The sequence below is a fragment of the Lathamus discolor genome, chromosome 6, assembly GCF_037157495.1.
Source record: "Lathamus discolor isolate bLatDis1 chromosome 6, bLatDis1.hap1, whole genome shotgun sequence".
Lineage (NCBI taxonomy): Eukaryota > Metazoa > Chordata > Aves > Psittaciformes > Psittacidae > Lathamus > Lathamus discolor.
The window spans coordinates 73226286-73243012 of record NC_088889.1 but is presented as its reverse complement, the minus strand read 5'-3'; the positions used below and the strand labels follow the sequence as shown (position 1 = coordinate 73243012).

The 16727-nt window shown below is 50.5% G+C and overlaps 1 protein-coding gene across 4 annotated transcripts; it reads left to right on the top strand.

Moving 5' to 3' along the window:
• Positions 1–7091: 7091 nt before the first annotated feature.
• Positions 7092–16658, top strand: RNPS1 (RNA binding protein with serine rich domain 1). Of its 4 annotated transcripts, XM_065683578.1 has the most exons (8): positions 7120–7170; positions 10131–10322; positions 10678–10833; positions 11123–11314; positions 12520–12622; positions 13395–13548; positions 14080–14221; positions 15567–16658. In XM_065683578.1, the coding sequence occupies exons 2-8, from the start codon at positions 10252–10254 to the stop codon at positions 15670–15672; spliced, it is 924 nt and encodes a 307-aa protein (XP_065539650.1). In that variant the 5' UTR covers positions 7120–7170; positions 10131–10251; the 3' UTR covers positions 15673–16658. The 4 variants fall into 4 exon arrangements, with proteins under 4 accessions (XP_065539652.1, XP_065539650.1, XP_065539649.1 ...); XM_065683580.1 differs by lacking the exon at positions 10131–10322 and having other exon boundaries at positions 7092–7170; XM_065683577.1 differs by lacking the exons at positions 7120–7170; positions 10131–10322 and adding an exon at positions 7459–7901.
• Positions 16659–16727: the final 69 nt, after the last annotated feature.

Sequence of the window (16727 nt, the reverse complement as noted above, 5' to 3'; positions counted from 1 at the left end):
AGCAGCAGAAACCAGGAGCTGATGGGGAGGAAGAGGAAGGCTAGGCCTGTTTCTTCCAGATTGCCCTGGGAGTAGGGTCCTAGTGCAACACGGTGGGGGCTTAAAGCTGCCCAGACTAGGTGTGCTGGGAGATGCACACTGGGATTTGCTCTTCCCTGGCATCTGGACGGGCTGGGTGCTGGATCCTACGCAGCGGAAGCACAGCACAGCACCTCGTGGAGGCTGCAGGGAACAATCCCAGCACCGCACAGCCCCGCAGCTCCCAGTTCAACCACTGCAGACAGTGCAAGGAAAGACACAATGTCCCCTTCAGCATGGCCCTGCTGCTCGCCCTGTCTGGGGAGCCTGGGGCCTGGGAGGGATGTATACAACCAACCGGTAAACACCCGTCTGTCTGTCCGCTCATATGTCAAGAATCCCAGAATCCCAGATGGGTTTGAGTCAGAAGGGACCTTAAAGCTCACCCAGGTGCAACCCCTACCATGGGCAGGGACACCTGCCACTAGGCCAGGTTGCTCCAAGCCCTGGCCAACCTGGCCTTGAACACTGCCAAGGATGGGGCAGCCACAGCTTCTCTGGGCACCCTGTGCCAGCGCCTCAGCACCCTCACAGGGAAGAACTTCCTTTTCATATTTAGTCTAAATCTTCTGTCTTTTAAATTAAACTATCACCCTTTGTCTGTCCTTTAACAGACCCTACTGAAGTCTGTATCTTTCTTTTAAGCCCAGTTTAATTACTGAAGGACTGCTCTAAGGTCTCCCCTTAAGGAGCCTTCTCTTCTCCAGGCTGAACCAGCCCAGCTCTCTCAGCCTGGCTCCAGAGCAGAGCTGCTCCAGCCCTCGCAGCATCTCCGTGGCCCCCTCTGGACTCGTCCCATCCCTCCCTTCCTCCATCACGCCTGGAACAAGACCTGGGTAGAGCCAGAGAAGCACCTCGGGCACGGGCGCAACTGAACGCAGGTTAGGGGGGGACCTTCTCTTTCTCCGCCCCGCCCTCCCCGGCACGGTCCCGGCGGCGCCGGCAGCGAGCGGTGAGCGCTGAGTACGCGAGGGCTGCCTGGGGCTGGAATCTCGCAGACCGCGCCCCATAGCGGAGTGTTCCGGGAGCCGCGGCCCGGGGGTGCGTGTCTCTGTGTGTCCGTGTGCCCGTGAGTCCGTGTGTCCGTGTGTTCGTGTGCCCGTGTGTCCGTAAGTCCGTGTGTCCGTAAGTCCGTGTGTCCGTGAGTCCGTGTGTCCGTGAGTCCGTGTGTCCGTGTGCCCGTGTGTCCGTGTGCCCGTGTGTCCGTGAGTCCGTGTGTCCGTGTGTCCATGAGTCCGTGGGTCCGTGGGTCCGTGTGTCCGTGTGCCCGTGTGTCCGTGTGTCCGTGTGCCCGTGTGTCCGTGTGTCCGTGTGTCCGTGTGCCCGTGAGTCCGTGAGTCCGTGTGCCCGTGTGTCTGTGAGTCCGTGTGCCCGTGTGTCCGTGTCTCCATGTGTCCGTGTCTCCGTGTGCCCGTGTCTCCGTGTGTCCGTGTGCCCGTGTGTCCGTAAGTCCGAGTGTCCGTGTGCCCGTGTGTCCGTAAGTCCTTGTGTCCGTGAGTCCATGTGTCCGTGTCTCTGTGAGTCCGTGGGTCCGTGTGCCCGTGTGCCCGTGTCTCCGTGTGTCCGTGTGCCCGTGTGTCCGTGTGTCCGTGGGTCCGTGTGTCCGTGAGTCCGTGTGTCCGTGAGTCCGTGTGCCCGTGAGTCCGTGTCTCCGTGAGTCCGTGTCTCCGTGGGTCCGTCTGGTTTTCCCGGTGCTCTCTCCTGTTCTGGGTCATCTTCCCGGCCTGCGCAGGCTCCTGCTTGCTCCTGCCTCCTGCTGAAGTGGGCGGAGCCTGCGGGAACGAGGCACCTCTGGGGAGGAGGAGCAGAAGCTGGTGCAGTTGTTTCCTCTGCGGAGGCGGGGCCAGAGCAGGAGCCTGCCGGGGAGTGGTGTTGGTAGTGATTTTGGGGAGGAGCTGTGCCAGAGAGCGAGCAGAGACCTGTTTGATAGTGACTATCTCACAGAAGAGAGCAGCGCCGGCCCGGTGCTGCGCGCCGGAGCTGTGAGGGGTGAGGGGTGTGGGGTGTGATGCCCCTGCGTCTTCTGCATCCTGAGAGTAGAGGAGCTTCAAATGCAGGAAGGGGAAGGTGTCTGGGGGCTCAGGGGCGTTTCTCCACCGTGGTCTGTTCGTTTGTGCAGCTGCTGTCAGCTTCATGCTTTGGCGATGCTGCAGTTTCTGCAATACCTGGAGTCCTGTGTCCAGCTCGGGGGCAACATCACAAAAGGGATGTGGAGCTGTTGGAGCGAGTCCAGAGGAGGCCACGGAGACGCTGTGATGGCTGGAGCAGCTCTGCTCTGGAGCCAGGCTGAGAGAGCTGGGCTGGTTCAGCCTGGAGAAGAGAAGGCTCCTTAAGGGGAGACCTTAGAGCAGCTCCAGTGCCTAAAGGGGCTACAAGAAAGCTGGAGAGGGGCTTTGGACAAGGGCCTTTAGGGACAGGCCAAGGGGGAATGGCTTTAACCTGCCAGAGGGGAGACTGAGATGAGCTCTTAGGCAGAAGCTCTTCCCTGTGAGGGTGCTGAGGCGCTGGCACAGGGTGCTTAGAGAAGCTGTGGCTGCCCCATCCCTGGCAGTGCTCAAGGTCAGGTTGGACGGGGCTTGGAGCAACTGTGGCAGGGGGTTGGAACTGGATGACCTTTAAGGTCCCTTCCAACCCAAATCAGTCTGTAAGCCTATGATTTCACCTGTTTGTGAGGAGACACTAGCACTAGCTCAGGTGGCCATGATTAAACAGGACCATACTAGCTCTCTCACAGGCCTGGGTGTTTGTGTCTGTAGTTAAAAGTTATGATGCTACAGTACCAGTGTAACTGGAACTTCACCCCTTTGGGCTGCTGTGATCTTCGGATGTGATTTTAACCAGCTGGGTGTGATTCATCAGCCCCACATGGATGTGGCAGGCAGGAGATGGGCCCCTGGTGTCTGTGCTGGCAGTCACTGCACAGGTTGGAAACCTCCTTTTGTCTGCTCTCAGCTGGCCAAAGGCTGCAAGGAGACCATCTAAATGGTGATGGTATGGCTGCTTCTGGAAATATCTCTGAAAATGGGAAAACAATAATTTTTGTTTTTCTTTTTCCAGACACCTCATATCTCCAGTTCCTCCCCACGTGTGCTCTGCATCTGCTGGTGCTGCGGCAGGCTGGGTGGGTTGGTCACTGTGGGGCTCAGCTGAGATGCCCTGTCATGCATGTGACAAGAACCCAGCCAAATCAATTTGTCTTCTCTTTCCCCACCCTCACCTTGATGGAGAAGGTTGTTACTATCTTCTTTAGTGCTGTTTTGTGTTAATTCCTGTGGTTGGATTCAGGGAAATAACTATTAACCACAGACACTGGACAACTCTCAATGTTTGTCCAGTCTGCTAACTGTTAGCAGTTAGGTCAGAGGACCAGCTGAGCAGCCTGCTGCTGGCATTCAGGGCCTTCCTAGAGACACACAGACTTGTGAGTTTTGGCAGAAGGAACATCACAGCAGAAAGCTCCTGCTTCAAGGATATTGATGTGCCAGATTTGCCTCCTGGTACCACTCATCATTCTTGCAGGTCAGGGGATATAATGTGGTTGAGGGTGGACATGTGCATCCAGCTCTCCAAGAGGAGGGAGATGTCCCTCCCTCCATTCCCCAGCTCTGGCAAAGGTCCTTTCCAATTCCATTGCATCCAGTTACTAGAGCCCGTGTTGCTCATTATCTGGGATAACAGCAAGCTCTGTTGTTACAGCTGGTATTAGTCAGAGTATGGCCAGGGCCCTTCTAAGGAGTATGGAGCACACAGATGATAAAAATTGGAGTCAGCATCCTCAGTCCTCTGCTGAACGTGGTCTCCCCCCAGCAGAATAGTGTGCAGTGTTGTGTAGTTTCCCATATTTGTGGCTTTCCATTGGAGGTACTAGAAGGGACTGAAGAGCCTTCTGTGCAAGTGCCCAAGCTATTCATCAATGAGATTAACTCGGACAACCCAGGCAGAGGGAAGGATGCAGAGTACATTGAACTGTTCTACACTGGATGGACATACTCTGACCTCCAGGGATACTGATTGGTCCTCTACAACAGTAAAAATAGCCAGGCCTACTGGGTGTTGGACCTGTCTGGACACCACACAGATGAGCTGGGTTACTTCTTGGTGGGGAGCAGCACCATGAGGCCAGCACCCATGATCAGGCTGCCCCCCAACACCATCCAGAATGGGATGGACGCTGTGGCTCTCTACTACAGCACCACCACCCTCTACAAGGTGAACATGGCTCTGACTGCAGGGGGGCTGGTGGTTGCCGTGGTGTACATCCCAAATGCTGGAGAAAGCAACCCAGCTGCCCACAGTGCTGGTGCCAGGGCAGAGCATCCTCTACGAAAAGAGTTCTCACAGCACCAAGGATGAGTCTCTGAGCTGCTGCCACAACCTGAGCACTAAACTTCAGAGCAGCTTCCAGGTGGGTTGACAGCAGATGTCCTTTCTCCATCCATAGTCACAGGAGGGCAGCAGTTGTGTTTTCAGTATGCCCTTTATTTAGGAAACCGGGACATTCTTGTGTGCCACATCTGCCTCATGCCATCTGCTGGTGCTCTCACCAGGCCTCACCTCCCTGCCCCATTCACCTGCCTGTTGACTGCCAGGTGAGAGCTGCCTGCCTTGTGCAGCATGGCTCGGAACCAGGAGATCCCTCAAGACAGCTCACATGCCACCGATGCCAGAATGAGGGAGTCTGCTTCTGAGCAGCAACCTGGACTTTCAACTTACCCTAAGCCAGATGTGGAGCCACCTCTGCAGCCCTGCTTGTCTGGTGCCAGCTTTTGGATGTGTAGCACATCACATCACATCCCTGAAACCAGCTTCCTGCAGGGCCAATGTGTGAAGGACATGCCTCGACCACTGGTGTGATGGATTCATGTTAATGCATCTGAACTGTTCCTTTTAATTTCAAAATACCTAGTTTCAGATAGTCCCCCAGAAGAAATATGGATGCTTTCCCTGTACAAAGCTGGGTAAGGGAGGGCTTTGCTGCCCCACTGCTGATGCCTGCTGGGATAAGGCTGGTACGGAGGTTTGCTCAGATCCAGAACTGGGGCAATAAAACTCTAGAAGCAGAGGAGGTCTGTGTTTGCAGTGGGAGAGGGCCAAAAAGAAGCTTTTAAACACAAAGAGGGGAGATTTAGATTAGACATTAGGCAGAAGTTCTTCCCTCTGAGGTGCTGAGGCACTGGCACAGGGTGCCCAGAGAAGCTGTGGCTGCCCCATCCCAGGCAGTGTTCAAGGCCAGGTTGGACAGGGCTTGGAGCAACCTGGTCTAGTGGAAGGTGTCGCTGCCCATGGCAGGGGGTTGGAACTGGATGAGCTTTAAGGTCCCTTCCAGCCCAAACCAGTCTGAGATTCTGTGATTCTACGAAGTGCTCCCAACAGCAGGGAGAGAGAGTTGTTCCTAGCCATAAGGGTGGGAGCAAAAGGCAGGGATGGGAATGCATGGTGATGGGACCCCGTGGTCAGGACAACCCTTGAGCAGATGGTGAGGTGAGGAGCAGCTGGTGTGAGGCAGAACCACCAAGTCCTCCTTACGCCTCAGCGGGGAGCTGTAGGATGCACAAGGAAGAGGTGATGCAGTGAGCTGCTCTACAGTGGAGAGCAGCAGTGGCTGCAGCTTTTGTGTCTCCCTGCAGGTGACGGTGGTGATGCCACTGCAGGAGAACTTATGCAGCAGGTCCTCAGTGCTGGTCCCTCCTGCTGTCTGCATCAGTGAGCTCTGCGCCTCAGAGGAACCTTGATCTTTTTGGATCCAAGCAATATGGCTCAGTCCTTACTCCACAAGCAGAAGTACAGGGGTGTTTCCAGCCCCCACAAAGGCCATGGGGGCAGTCAAGACCTGGGTAAAATGAAACGAATGTTCCTCCTCCAACTCCAGCCTCCAGAGAGGGGCAGGAACTGGACCTCTCCCTCCTCTCCCAGCATGAGAGACCACTCTGTACTCAACTGTGTAGTGGGGCATGCCTCTTCCCCACTCCCCTGCAAGGCTGGTGAAGGAGAGAAGCTGGTGTACATGGTGGTAGAAGGCTAGAAGTGAAGACTCACCCTACAGGGAGAGGACAGAAGAGGATGGGATATGGGCTCTGGAGAATCTCTGCTCCTGAAATCAGGCATGAATCCAAGTGTTTTGGAAGGGGTGTGCAGCTGGGAGCTTATTAACAGCCCCAAGGTGTACCCAGAAAACCATGTCTCCTTCCACATGGACCCTGCACCATAGGAGGATGATGGAAAGCTTGAAAAAGGGTCTTGGTGAGCTCCCTAGAGAAGTGCTCCTGTGACATCTCTGAACTCTATCTGCAAGGTTGGTGTCCCACTCCTCTCACCCAGTTTGCAGTGCCCTCCTCCCTCCCTCATCCACTCTGCTCACCATCAGGATGGTCCCTTCCTAAGCCAAACTTGCAGGCTTGCACTCCTTCAGTGTCTTATACATGTTTGAAATACCTGGACCAAAAAGTCACTTCTGGAAGTGACCTATAGTGTTTGAGGGATGGGAAGAAACATTTCCTATTTTCTGTCTGGTTTTGTAAGAAAGTTACAAAGGGCCAAGGTTGGACGGGGCTTGGAGCAACCTGGTCTAGTGGAAAGTGTCCCTGCCCATGGCAGGGGGTTGGAACTGGATTAGGGTCCTTTCCAAGCTAAACCATTCCATGGTTCTGTGATTCCGTGGGGCTTGGCGGGTCAGAGATCCCTTCGTGAAGGGGGCTGGACACACCGAGCTGGGCACCTCCAGCCGGGGGAACACTGGGTGCTCCAGTGGATGTGGCTTCCCAAGGGCAGAGCTTGTGCTGCCAGCCAGCGTCCTTGGACACGACCACGGCCCGTCAGTTCTGGAGCTCCCTGATGAGCAACTGGGCTCCCCTTGCACGAACGCACGGGCCGTTTCCTTCTCCTCCCGCTCCGACTCCCAAAGACGGTTGGTTGACAGCTGCCGCCGCCACCACCATCACCGCCCCCGCCGCTCCGGCACTGTCCCTTTAAGCCCGCCCCGCTCCCTACGCCGGTGCGTGACGATTTCAGCGTGCGCCGCGCCTCTTTCAAGTGCGTGATGCGTTGATTGCGCGCGACGCTCTCCTAACGGCGGTTGTGGCTGGCGCCGAGGATGTGAGTGGGGCAGGGGCTAGGGCCCGGGCCCGGGCCCATCGGCGTCCATCCGGCCCGGCCGCGGCGCGGAGCGGACCCGTCGCCGCACGGGGGTGCTGAGGGTACCGCGCCGGAGCTGCCGAGGAGGAGATGGCGGGTCGAGGATCGGCGATGGCGCCCCGGCGCTGCGGCCTACCGCTGCCGGGGGCGGGGAGGGAGGCCGGAGGGGGGCGGGGCCAGGCGGGGTCGGTCAGGGCCTGGGCCAGGGCCGGGGCCGGGTGTTCGGCTCTTGCCGCGGCTGGAGGAGGGCTGCGCGGCCCCGGCGTGCGGGGGTTTTTGTGAACCGACTGTGTGCTTGGTCTGTGCTTTTCTCTCCCTGTTCCTCAGCCCGCGCCTTGGCTTCGCTCATAGCATCGCAACACGTACGGTGCGGTCCGCAGCGACAAGCCCTTGGTCCGCCCGGCGCCGTAACGTACCCCGTGGCGTGCGAACCGGGACGTGCCCTGCGGCCCTGCGCGCTGTAGTTAGCTTGTGCGGGTCGGCCGTAACTTTGCAAAGAACTGCCGAGCGTTGAACCCTCTCGTCACGTCGGGAAATCCTTACCCCGTTTTGCAAATGAGGAGTTGAAGCAAGATGCCATTAAAGGGCTTGTCTGTAGTCAGGCAGGAAGTCCTGGGAGAGCTGAGCTTGCTTCTTTTGCCACTGAATTGCAACTCTCTTAAGAGTGCAGATCAACTTTTTAAAGCAGAGAGGTGTGTGCGTGTATGAAATTAATGTTTGGCCTGTGTTGATTGCTCTTAGACTTGTTTGGGTTGAGTGCTGCAAAAACATCGGCTAGGCATGGAGAGGATTTTGGATGGTAAGAAAGCAGCATGTTGCTTAGAAATGAGTTGTTATACACCTTCCAGTGAAGACCATAGTTTTGTTCTATCCATATCTTCCCATGAAGTCTGAGTACGTGCAGCTGACAGTCCTACAGGCTGTGTCTCTTGTGCTCAGGTTTGCAGCTGAAGTAAGCTGGCAAATGGCATTCTTGACATAGGTACATATATTTTGATGGAGAGAAATGCTGTTTAGTTTGGAGGCAGCTTAAGTGCTGCAGGTACCACCATATGCAAGCTTGCTGAACATGCAGATGTCATGTGACTAGTTTGTCCGATCTGAGGAGTGGCACCAGAGCTGTAGCTGTTTAACTGAAGTATTTCCTACTGCTCCAGCAGCAAAGCATGTGCTGGTCTTCCCTTGGGCCCTCTCTCCCCCTCCCAGTAGGGCCGAAACAAGCTAGCTGTCAGATGGTATGAGATAGTTTTGCATGGCTGAGCTCATAGTATCAGCACTGTGATATCCACGGGTGCAAGATAAGGTGGCGTGTAGGAAGATATAACACAAACCTGGCTATGATACGTTTAGAAAGAGAAAGGAGAGAAAGGAAGCCATCAGGTTTTTTGGTCTTGTGAGTCCAGAAACATGTCTGGTCTGTTCTTCCAAGCAAGTCAGTGGGTCTCATGCAGTGGCTTTCAGTTTTGAACTTCACTCTAGAGGCATAGAGCTGGTTAGAAATGTTGTAAAGCTGAATGATGTAGGCAGGTTTGCTTTTCTAGTCACCTGTGCAACACCTACAGAGCAGTCTGTGGGCTGCCTTCTTGTCACCACTGGTGTTAGGGAAGACCTTTCCTCTCCCAGCAACCCTTGTGGTGTCACATTTGTGTTGTGGGTTTTCTGTTCTTCATGCAAAAAGGTGTGGGTTTTTCTTGGCTTCTGGATCTGTGGGGAGCCGGATTTGTGAATATTTGTGTTGCTTTTTAGAGTTGTTGTGTTGTGGAGAGCTGTGAAGCTGAAAATCAGGAAAGCGAGTTCACTTGTTGAGGAGTGAACAAACATGAATTTGATTGTAGTTCAGAGAATAAAGTAATTGCTTACCAGAACTTGACACCAGAAGCGTAGAAGCAACAAGACTGTTGGATGCAGGGGGATGGAGATATTTTTTTTCTTGTTAACTGATTTTGCCTGTGATGCATGTGGAGGTACAGATGTTTCTAATGTCATGCAGTACTGTGAATATTCAGTGCCACTTCAGATGGGCCTGGCAGTTCAGTCGTGCTTGTGCCTGCTCTTCTGTTTCCTGCATGGTCCATTCACAGCAGGTAAAGAGTGTCACAGCAAATCAAATCTGCTACCCTCTTTATGTGTTTATTAACACAGGTTGGAGGCAGCCATGTAATCCAGGTGTTAAACAATCCATGTGGAATGGTCAAAATGCAACAGCCTGTTTAGATATTGCAGAATATGTGGTGGATGCAGCCCTCTCATGAGAAACATTCACCTAATGCTCAGTATTTTAGTGTTAAATAGTGGGGTGTTAAATTTGTCTCCTTTTGGAGCTAGAGTAAAGAGGGAACTGATTTGGGCTAGATAGATCAGAATCCAGTTCAGCCTTTCTGCTAAGAAGTTAAAGTGGGATCTGCTGTTGCAGCAGTACAGCAAACTGGGCCCTTTAACCTGGTCTTTCCAGGGCTGACAGAGCTTTTGGAGCAGCACGTTGACACTGAAAGCAGATATAATTCAGTGGGGGGGGATTGTTCTGAACAACCCTTTCTTCCTGACAAGCATACGATATATGGCACAAACTGTCTTTGGAGAAAACCAGTGTTTACTCCTCAGGAGACAAGGCTGTTACGAAGATGTGTGAGCTGCATGTGCATCTTGCCAAGAAAATGGCTGTTCTCTCTCTGCCATTCTTTGGATAATTAAGGTCATTTGTACCTCTGTGAATGTCATATGAGGTGGAGACTGCTACACCAGTCACAGGGTGCCATTCGAGGGGCACAGAGCCCACCTGTCAACAGCGGTGTGACAGTGCATGTGACTGAAGTATACTGTGAGATCAGTTGATGCCCAGTGTGCTGCTGTTGCTGCAAAGTAGGTTTGTTGTTTTGTGCCTGTTAATTTATTGTTTCTAAACCCTTTTATCTTGTCACTAGGCTGTTCTTTGGAGTTTATTGCGCTCGATTAGGGATCGGTTCTCAGAATCAAGGAGTTAGAAGTGAGATTTGAGATAAGTGAGGCCCATTCGGTGCTGCTTTGGACACCTCCGAAGGGAAAATGGAGTTATCAGGATTGAAAAAGAAGAGTTTGCTAGGACTCAAAGAAAATAATAAAAAATCCAACATTAGGTAATCATTCTGTCCGAATTTTCTAGGTATAATGAACCTGGGGATGTTACAGGGTGCCAGGGCTGTCCCAGTGAGGGTGAGGAGTTGGAAATGCCCTTCTTCCTGCGTGAGTTTCTGTATGTGAGAATTTCTGTATGCTATAGCTGTCTTCCTCAAAGCTGCTCTGCAGTGTAAAGTATTTTCCTTTTTCTAAGAAGTCCAAACTTGCATGAAGCTTTGACTCTGCAGTTACAGTGATCTTGAGTTAGAACTGAAGTTCAATGTTTTGTGTTGCTGTTCTGTTCTTCAGGCAATGGGTATTTTGTTGTTCGTGTTTCTCTGTATTGTAAATGTTTTCTACAATTTGTTCTTGAAGGGCTCCTTCACCAACCAAACGCAAGGATAGGTCTGAAGAGAAATCAAAGGACCGGTCCAAGGATAAAGCAGCCACTAAGGAATCTGGTGAAAAGGATCGTGGTCGAGACAAGACACGGAAGAGACGCAGTGCTTCTAGTGGGAGCAGCAGCACCAGGTAGTTACTCCTTCAGGCAGTAAGAAATTACAGTGTTTTCAAAAACCACCAGTTTGATTTCCAGTATGTTTCTGTTGAAGGCTGGTGCCATATTAGGCATGGTGCAGGTGCGTCTAACTGGAGGGGTTGGAATGGTTTAGGTGCGTGTTTCCTTTGGCTGTCTAGTGAGCTGTGCAGCAGCAGTTTGCATTGTTCCAGCTCACAGCTGCTCTCTCTGGAATTACCTGATTTTTTTCAGCCACTCTTTTTCTGGGTATTCCACTCATCTTTATTCCACCCCATGTTCCAGATCCCGTTCCAGCTCAACTTCCAGTTCCGGGTCCAGTTCCAGCACTGGTTCAAGCAGTGGCTCCAGCTCCTCTTCTGCTTCGAGCCGCTCTGGAAGCTCCAGCACTTCACGCAGTTCCAGTTCCAGCAGCTCCTCTGGATCTCCAAGTCCATCTCGACGGAGACATGACAACAGGAGGCGCTCCCGCTCCAAGTGAGTTTTATTTGCCTTCTAGGAATTACCAGGTGGCAGGTTCTTTTCCTGTAGATTGCAGGATTGTGCTCAGAACAGATTGTTTTCTGAAGACTAGTTGTTTTCCTTGCAAGTTAGAGATCTGAATTTTGTTAGGATGGGTGTGCTCCTTTTGCTTATGATCGAAACATATTCTCTGTAGGGAAAGAGGTTAGAATCACTCGTTTTAAGATGAGTGATTTTAAACTTTGTAGAGGCAGTTTTAATCAATGTTTACCCAATAGTATGGGTCTGAATGGGCACTGGATAAGAGTAAAGCTTTTTGTTTCCTGTAAGTTACAGCCAAGACTTGACAGAAACATCAGGGCTGAAAAGGGTGTGTGTGTTCTTATGTATGAAAAAAATGAAAAGCGGGGGGATGGGAGCAAGGGGTGCATTTTCCTCTAAGGGTTGGAATCAAGCTCTGTTAATGTCCATGCAGTTCTTCTTCTGGGCAATTCTGTAGGTAGGGTGCTGAAGGCTGATAAAATCTCCTGAAGTATTATAAGCCAGTGTGGGGATTTTGGTTGGGATTTTTTGGGGTTTTTTTTATATTCATGTATGGAGAGTAAGATTAGAAAGAAGCATAAACCCAAATTTTCTGCATACTGATTTTTTTACTGATTAAAGTTACATTCCAGACTTTCGGGTTTTTACACTATCGAAGAAATTGTGATACGCAGCTACTTAACTGTGGCATTTTTGGATCTCTGTAGTGAACTGCAGGTACAGAGACACAAATCATTGGATCCATTAACTGCCTGATTGTGGTATGCTTTGATGCTTATGTCCTCATTTTGCCTCTAATTGTTGAGGCAAAGAATGTTTTTTGTCTGAACAACTGAGAAATTCTTCAACTATGGCCAACAACTTTACAGAAAAGTTTGCTAAACTTCATGTTTGTTATCCTTCTTGCAGTAAAATTGAAAACGCACAAAAAAAGGCTCTCAAATTCCAGAAGGTTCTAAAGCAAAAGCGGACAGGACAAATGGAAGTTTTGAGATATTTCCAAGTGAAATGCTCTCAGCACCACCCCAGCACTTCCTAACCTTAACTTTCTTAATTTCTTAAGAATAAAGATGCCCTCCCAGGAGAAGTGGTACTTCTTAATCATGTGTTAATGACCAGCCTCTTGGTTTGGTCTTGCTTGTTCCCTGAAAATTTTAAGTATTTTCTGTCAAAATCAGGTCCAAGCCACCCAAAAGAGATGAAAAGGAGCGGAAGAGGCGGAGCCCATCACCCAGACCTACAAAAGTGCATGTTGGAAGGCTCACTAGGAACGTTACCAAGGTAATGCCATGCTCCCTATCATGGCTGGCTCATGTATCATTTGTGAGGACATGTGAGCGGCTCTTTTGAAGCTCCCAAGACTGCTGCTGCCAAGGTGTTGCTTTTGGAAATTCTTGCTTTTTGTCCAAACGATCAGTGAGGAAATTTTTGGTAGGATTTTACTGAGTCAAATACAGTGCAGGCTTTTTGCAGCTGTAGTGCTGGAGAGGTTTGTTGCCTGCTTTGTCAGTGTTTCAGGCCTTGTATCGTACGTTCCTAGGAAGAAAGGTGTAGAACTTACTGCTGAAGTAACCTTGGAGGCATTAGTAATACACAGAGATTGTTGATAAAGGATCTGAAGAAAGCTGGGCTGGTTTGAGTTGTCTTTGTTAGAATGTAGCTCAAAGGTCTTCAGAGGTAAAGGGCTTCGGGTGCTGAAAAAAAGATGTGTTTTAAGAAATATTACAGTTGCATCTTAAGAATTTTCAGCTGGGGGCATAAGCTCCAAATGGAGGTCCCCAAGAAGATTTTTGCACTAACTGTATTTTTGTAGCCAGTGTTGACACGCAGCAGTAATGCTGTTAGAGCTCAAGGTTTGGAACAGTCTGAGGAGGAGCTGACCCTCAGTAGAGAAAGCAGTGATAATCCTCCTGCATCTGACCAATGAAGTTTGTCTTCATCATGGTGGCATTCATGCAAAGCTAATCTAGTGCTATGGGTTTACTGCTCTGCACGAGCCACGTCTGGTCAGTAAGTGTGGTCTGTGTCGTTAAGAGTTCCTCTTTCTTTGCAGGATCACATCATGGAAATTTTTTCCACTTATGGAAAGATTAAAATGATTGACATGCCAGTTGACAGGCTAAATCCACACCTGTCTAAAGGTTATGCTTATGTGGAGTTTGAGAACCCAGATGATGCTGAGAAAGCCCTGAAACACATGGATGGAGGTAGGTATCAAATGCTGCAAGGAGGCTGGGTGCTTTTAAAAGTCTTTGGAGCAGATGAGTTTGATCTGAAGATGAGTTAGAGATGATAGGGATTTGGAACTCTTTGGGGAACTGATCTTGGCCCAAAGATCTTTGGCTTTTGTGTGCTTCAGGATAGATCCAAAACATAACAGCTACTAAAACTTGAGGGTTGGGGTTGTTTTTTTGGTGGTGGTGTGGTGTGTTTTGTTTTGTTTGGTATGTTTGGTTTTTGTTTGTTTCTTCCAGAACAGTAATAAATTTTTAATTTTCTGTGAAAACCTTTCCCAATTAATACCTGAACTGCAGTGTGATGGGATATCAGATTATGAAGTCTAGCATGTACATGGACTTAGTCAGAATAGTCCCTGAGCGGGTGGTGGGAATGGCACTGTTGGCTGATTCACAGTTCAGCTGCTGGTGACAAAGCTGTGAGTTGCAGTAATGTGATGTGTAGACATTAGTGTTGGAAAATACTTACTTCTTCCTGTGTTCCTATGATTCTCTAAATAGGCCAGATTGATGGTCAGGAGATCACTGCCACAGCCGTGCTGGCACCACGACCCAGGCCACCTCCCAGGCGCTTCAGCCCACCCAGGAGGATGCTGCCGCCACCACCAATGTGGCGCCGGTCCCCTCCTCGCATGAGGAGAAGGTGAGAGCTGTGACAACTTGTACTTCCTTCTCAGTGTAACAATAGGTTATCACTGAAGGACGTTTCTGGGCAGCCGTTTCATCCTGTTGGACTTGATTTTCCCCTCCAAACGGCAGGAGCACCTTTTGGGTGTCAGTTGAACCTGGATTGTACTTTGGAAGTTGGTCACATGAGGATGGTCTGCTCTGGCCTACACCCCAAATGCAGGCTCTTGGAAATGTCAGGTGCCTTCCAGCTTGTTCCCTGGAGTCCCTTCTGCATAAATGCTTCAAGGTGGAGTGGGAAGGGACTTGTAGCTGGCAGAATGCCTGTGGCAGCCTGCTTCAGCCACTCACTTTTCTGCTGCCCTTGCACCTCCCTCCATTATTTCTGTGAATGGGCACATGGCCGAAAAGTATCAGTTGAGTGGAGGACACTTGATCCCAGGATGTGACCCTGTGTGCCTGCTCCTGTTCTGTGACTCAAGGCTGCCTGAACAGGCTCTGATAATAAGTCTTCTGGAGTCTTCCTCAGCATGTCAATGCTGGTGGCATGGGGTTGGAACTGGATGAGCTTTAAGGTCCCTTCCAGCACAAACCAGTCTGGGATCCTGCGGTTGGCTGCTCAGTCTTGGAAATCAGCTTAAATTCTTGTCGCTTGTAAAAGTGCCTCCAGGTTGAGGCACTTGTTGAACAGTTTAAGTTCTCATTTTTAAACCTGTAGCTCATAATGTGGCACAAGATCCACCACTGCATGTTGGTCCTCTGAACATGCCTTTTACTGAGGCCTGGCAGGTGGTAGGTTTGGCATCCCCTCCTCCTTGTTTGTATTCTTCCCTGGTCAGCTTCTGTTACCCTGCTCAGGATCTGTTAATAACTCTGTGCCTGAAGCCTCAGTGTCGTGCTGGTGGCTGTACAGATTGGTTGTAGTACTGAAGGGCTTGAAGCTTAACTGCTTCTTTAAAGTTAGACTTCCTCTAAGAAACATCCCTGTGGTTTGGAAGGGTTTATAGGAATCCTTTCCCTGAATACCACTGTGCTTCAGGAGTCAAAGCTAACTTTTCAGGTGACAGTCTGATATAGAATCAACTTGGGCTTTGTTTTGCTTGAGGAAGAAGACGAGATTATGGTCTGTTCAGAGGGTATTAAACATTCATTCTGCTTCTGGAGCAGAGGGAGGGTAGCCAGAATATCCCTGCTGTGTAGTCAGTGGTTGAATTGGCTTTTTCCTCTCTCGAGCTGGAGTGAAATACTCACATCATGGTGTGTGAGGTGGGGTTGGAAGGAGTGTGTTTGAAAAGCTGACAAATGACTGGAACCTGTTGCTCTTGTCTTGTAGCTAAAGGTTTCTCCTTCCTCTCTGCCAGGTCCCGGTCTCCAAGGCGCAGATCCCCTGTTCGCCGACGATCAAGATCCAGATCTCCTGGACGAAGGCGCCATCGGAGCCGCTCCAGCTCAAACTCCTCACGATAAAGCAAAAGGACTGGACAGCTTTTTAATTTTTAACTTAAATCCCATCAGACTAAATATTGTACCTTTTTTTTTTTTTATTATTATTTTTTTATATAATGGGTCTGGGTGAGGAGGAGTGTGAGAGAGAGATAATCCTGGCAGTGAAGGCAACCTAAAAAGAGAGAGCAACAGCCCCTGGCCAGTGTATCACCTGTGCTGTAGGCTTCTAGTTTCCTGACATTGAATCAAAATGATTTAAAAATGGCTTTGATTTTTTTAAAGGCTGCAAAAGCATCTTTTCCTGCCTAATGAAAGGAAAATTTGGTGCAGCCTCTCTGTCCAGTTAGCAGGCTGCTGCTTGGTGATTTCTAAATGCTTAGCACGCTGTTACAGACCAGCATGTAAGTCTTGAGCTACTTAAAAACCCTGTGTGGTAAGACAGGAAGGCATTTAACCTGAGCTTGGGGTTCCAGCACAGAAGTTCTCAGAGCAGCTGGAGACCAGATCTGCTGAGACTTGAAACACCAAGCTGTTGCTTTATCCCAACTCCCAAACAGCTGGTTAGTTTCTAACAGCAAGCTCTTCTGCAGATTAAGCTCTTCTGTAACGCATAGACCAGAAGCAACAGTCCAGCCCACTGAACATCATGCTTTAGAAAAGAAGCAAGAAGTCTTAAGAACTGGTTTGTAGCTGCCCCTGTAAATCAATTTCTTTCACGTTTTCTTAACGGGTTTTGGTCAAACCTCCCCCCCCAGCCCCGGGTGGAACAGTGCTTCTGCTTTTACACATCCCAAATTGACCGGGTGTCAGTCCCTGGAGGCTGCTGGGCAGGGAGGTGCTGGCTGGATTAGCTGGGCTTCCCTCGGGGAGTGCGGAGGATTCACCGCCCTTTGTACAGTCAGTGCTATACAGATACTTCGGTTTGTTTTGTAAAACTTTGTAGCCTTTTGGGCCGTGTTGTGTTTGTACTTGTGTAAGACTCTTGAATAAAGCAGTAGGTTGAGAGATCTGGCCTGCCTCCTTCCTGCTTCTGCCTGTCTCTTTAACACCGGACGGCGCCTTTTTCTGGCGTTACG

Coding starts and splice junctions, on each gene's coding strand:
- RNPS1 (XM_065683577.1), top strand. CDS start 7,783: ATGCCATTAAAGGGCTTGTCTGTAGTCAGGCAGGAAGTCCTGGGAGAG. Junction 11,315..12,519: donor AGGAGGCGCTCCCGCTCCAA/GTGAGTTTTATT, acceptor TGTCAAAATCAG/GTCCAAGCCACCCAAAAGAG. Junction 13,549..14,079: donor CCTGAAACACATGGATGGAG/GTAGGTATCAAA, acceptor TTCTCTAAATAG/GCCAGATTGATGGTCAGGAG.